Genomic DNA, 2004 nt, shown 5'->3' on the forward strand with positions numbered 1-2004 from the left:
AGCGCGTGGGCCCCGTGTCCACCGTGGGCGTGACCGGTGAGTGGGGGTGAGACAGGGCCCCCTGGGGAAGCCGGACCTACAGGACTCTCCCTTTATTACCACGTGCATGAAAACACATATTCTAGGCAGCACGTCTCTTTTACACATCACATGGCCTGAGGATCTTGGTAATTACCAGGGCAGATTCAGATGCCACAGTCGTGGGCTGGGGCCAGAGTTTCTACATCCCTGATGCAATGCTGATGCTGCTGGTCCAAGGACCACAATTTGAGTAGCAAAGCTGGTCACGACAAAGGAATTGGATGCTTTCTTAGAATTTGTTGGAGAGAGTTGTACTGGCATCCCTGATTCCTCCCAGAGGCTTTGCCTCCCTGTAGTTCACTGGAGGCTGGGGGAGAAGACAGAAGGGGCTCAGGATGTAGCATCCTGACCGAAACACCTCCAGGCCTCGTGGTTTGGGTGCTCTCAGGCTTCTGATTCCCATGGGTCAACAAGATTGGGTGCCCTGGGCCAAGCACTGTGGGAGTTCACTGGGGCGAGCCTGATCGTGGCAGAGAGAAGTTCTTATCGTAATGGGGATCCCGGGCGTGGGGAAACAGGCCGTGAACCAGCAATCAGGCAAAGGAGCATGTGCGTGTGACAGGAAGCGCTGGGGCTTCCTTCACAGCCAGCCTGCCCAGGAGTGTCCACGGGACAGCTGACACCTGAGGTTGGGCGGGGCGTTCGCTTGGTGACAGGGTCAGATGCACGTCACAGCTGGTGCCAGGGCCTGGAAACTAGGCACGTCGCGGCCCACGAGAGGGACAGAGAGGATTCTGTGTGAGAGCCTCTGAGGGAGGGAGGGAGTCGTGAGATGGGGGTGGAGCAGCAGAAGCAACTCAAGCCAGGGGCTCGTCCCGGGGGTAGAGAGGGCTGTTGCCCCGTGAAGCTAAGGCCGACACCATCAGATGTGCAGCGGAAGGTTCGGCCTGGCCCCTGTGAGGAACGGACGGGGCAGGGAGGCAGGGAGCCCGGGAGGGACACGGTGACCCAGGGGAGAGGCGACGGGGCTGCGGTGGGACCCAAGCCAGCCTGGTGGGGCTGCAGGTGTGGGGAACCCAGGAGGAACTCAGTCGGATGCTCTGAGTCTGATGGCCGCTGGGGACAGGAGGAGATCCAGGAAGACTCCAGGTTTCTGATAGGGGAAGGGAGTTCTGAGCTGTTTGGGAGCAAAGGCATGAGCCAAGGGGAGGGAGATGCCAAGGAGACGCCAGTGGAGTGAGGCCCAGGGCACAGTGTGCAGCGGAGGTGGGTGCTGGAGAGAGCGGGAGAGGGGGCGGGCTGTGGGTAGGGGCAAGATGAGGGTAAGGGGCCGAGCAGGCTGGCATTAATGGACTGGGAAGGTGACACTCTGCTCCTTATTATCTTATTTTTTTTTAATATTTTATTTATTTATTTGAGAGAGAGAATGAGATAGAGCATGAGAGGGAGGAAGGTCAGAGGGAGAAGCAGACTCCCCACTGAGCAGGGAGCCCGATGCGGGACTCGATCCCGGGACTCCAGGATCATGACCTGAGCCAAAGGCAGTCGCCTAACCAACTGAGCCACCCGGGCGCCCTGTTATCTTATTTTTGTAAGACACCCACTTCTATGCTGCCCTGCATGTCCTCACCTGTCCCTGTATGTCTCTGTCCACTTGCAGAATATGAGGCTATGACCACCGAAGCCCCGTCCATCACGGCCCCTGAGCCTCCCACCAAGCCCCGCCTGGGGGAGCTGACCGTGACCGACGCCACTCCCGACTCCCTGCACCTCTCCTGGACTGTCCCCGAGGGCCAGTTTGACCACTTCCTGGTCCAGTACAAGAACGGGGACGGGCAGCCCAAGGCCGTGCGTGTGCCGGGCTATGAGGGTGGGGTCACCGTCTCAGGCCTGCAGCCAGACCACAAGTACAAGATGAACCTGTACGGCTTCCACGGTGGCCAGCGCGTGGGCCCGGTGTCTGCCATTGGGGTGACAGGTGAG

General features: G+C 59.6%; 1 protein-coding gene across 1 annotated transcript; it reads left to right on the forward strand.

Annotated features, from left to right (window-relative positions):
* Nucleotides 1-6: 6 nt before the first annotated feature.
* LOC112818885 (putative tenascin-XA) lies at nt 7-1999 on the forward strand (the record flags this gene model as incomplete). The annotated part of the gene is made up of 2 exons (XM_025865970.2): nt 7-36; nt 1682-1999. A coding segment is annotated over exon 2 (307 nt), but the record flags the coding sequence as incomplete, so codon positions are not given.
* Between the last annotated feature and the right edge of the window lie 5 nt (nt 2000-2004).

This window comes from Callorhinus ursinus, unplaced genomic scaffold, assembly GCF_003265705.2.
Source record: "Callorhinus ursinus isolate GAN/ISIS: 27379988/994484 unplaced genomic scaffold, GSC_fseal_2.0 scaffold8333, whole genome shotgun sequence".
NCBI lineage: Eukaryota > Metazoa > Chordata > Mammalia > Carnivora > Otariidae > Callorhinus > Callorhinus ursinus.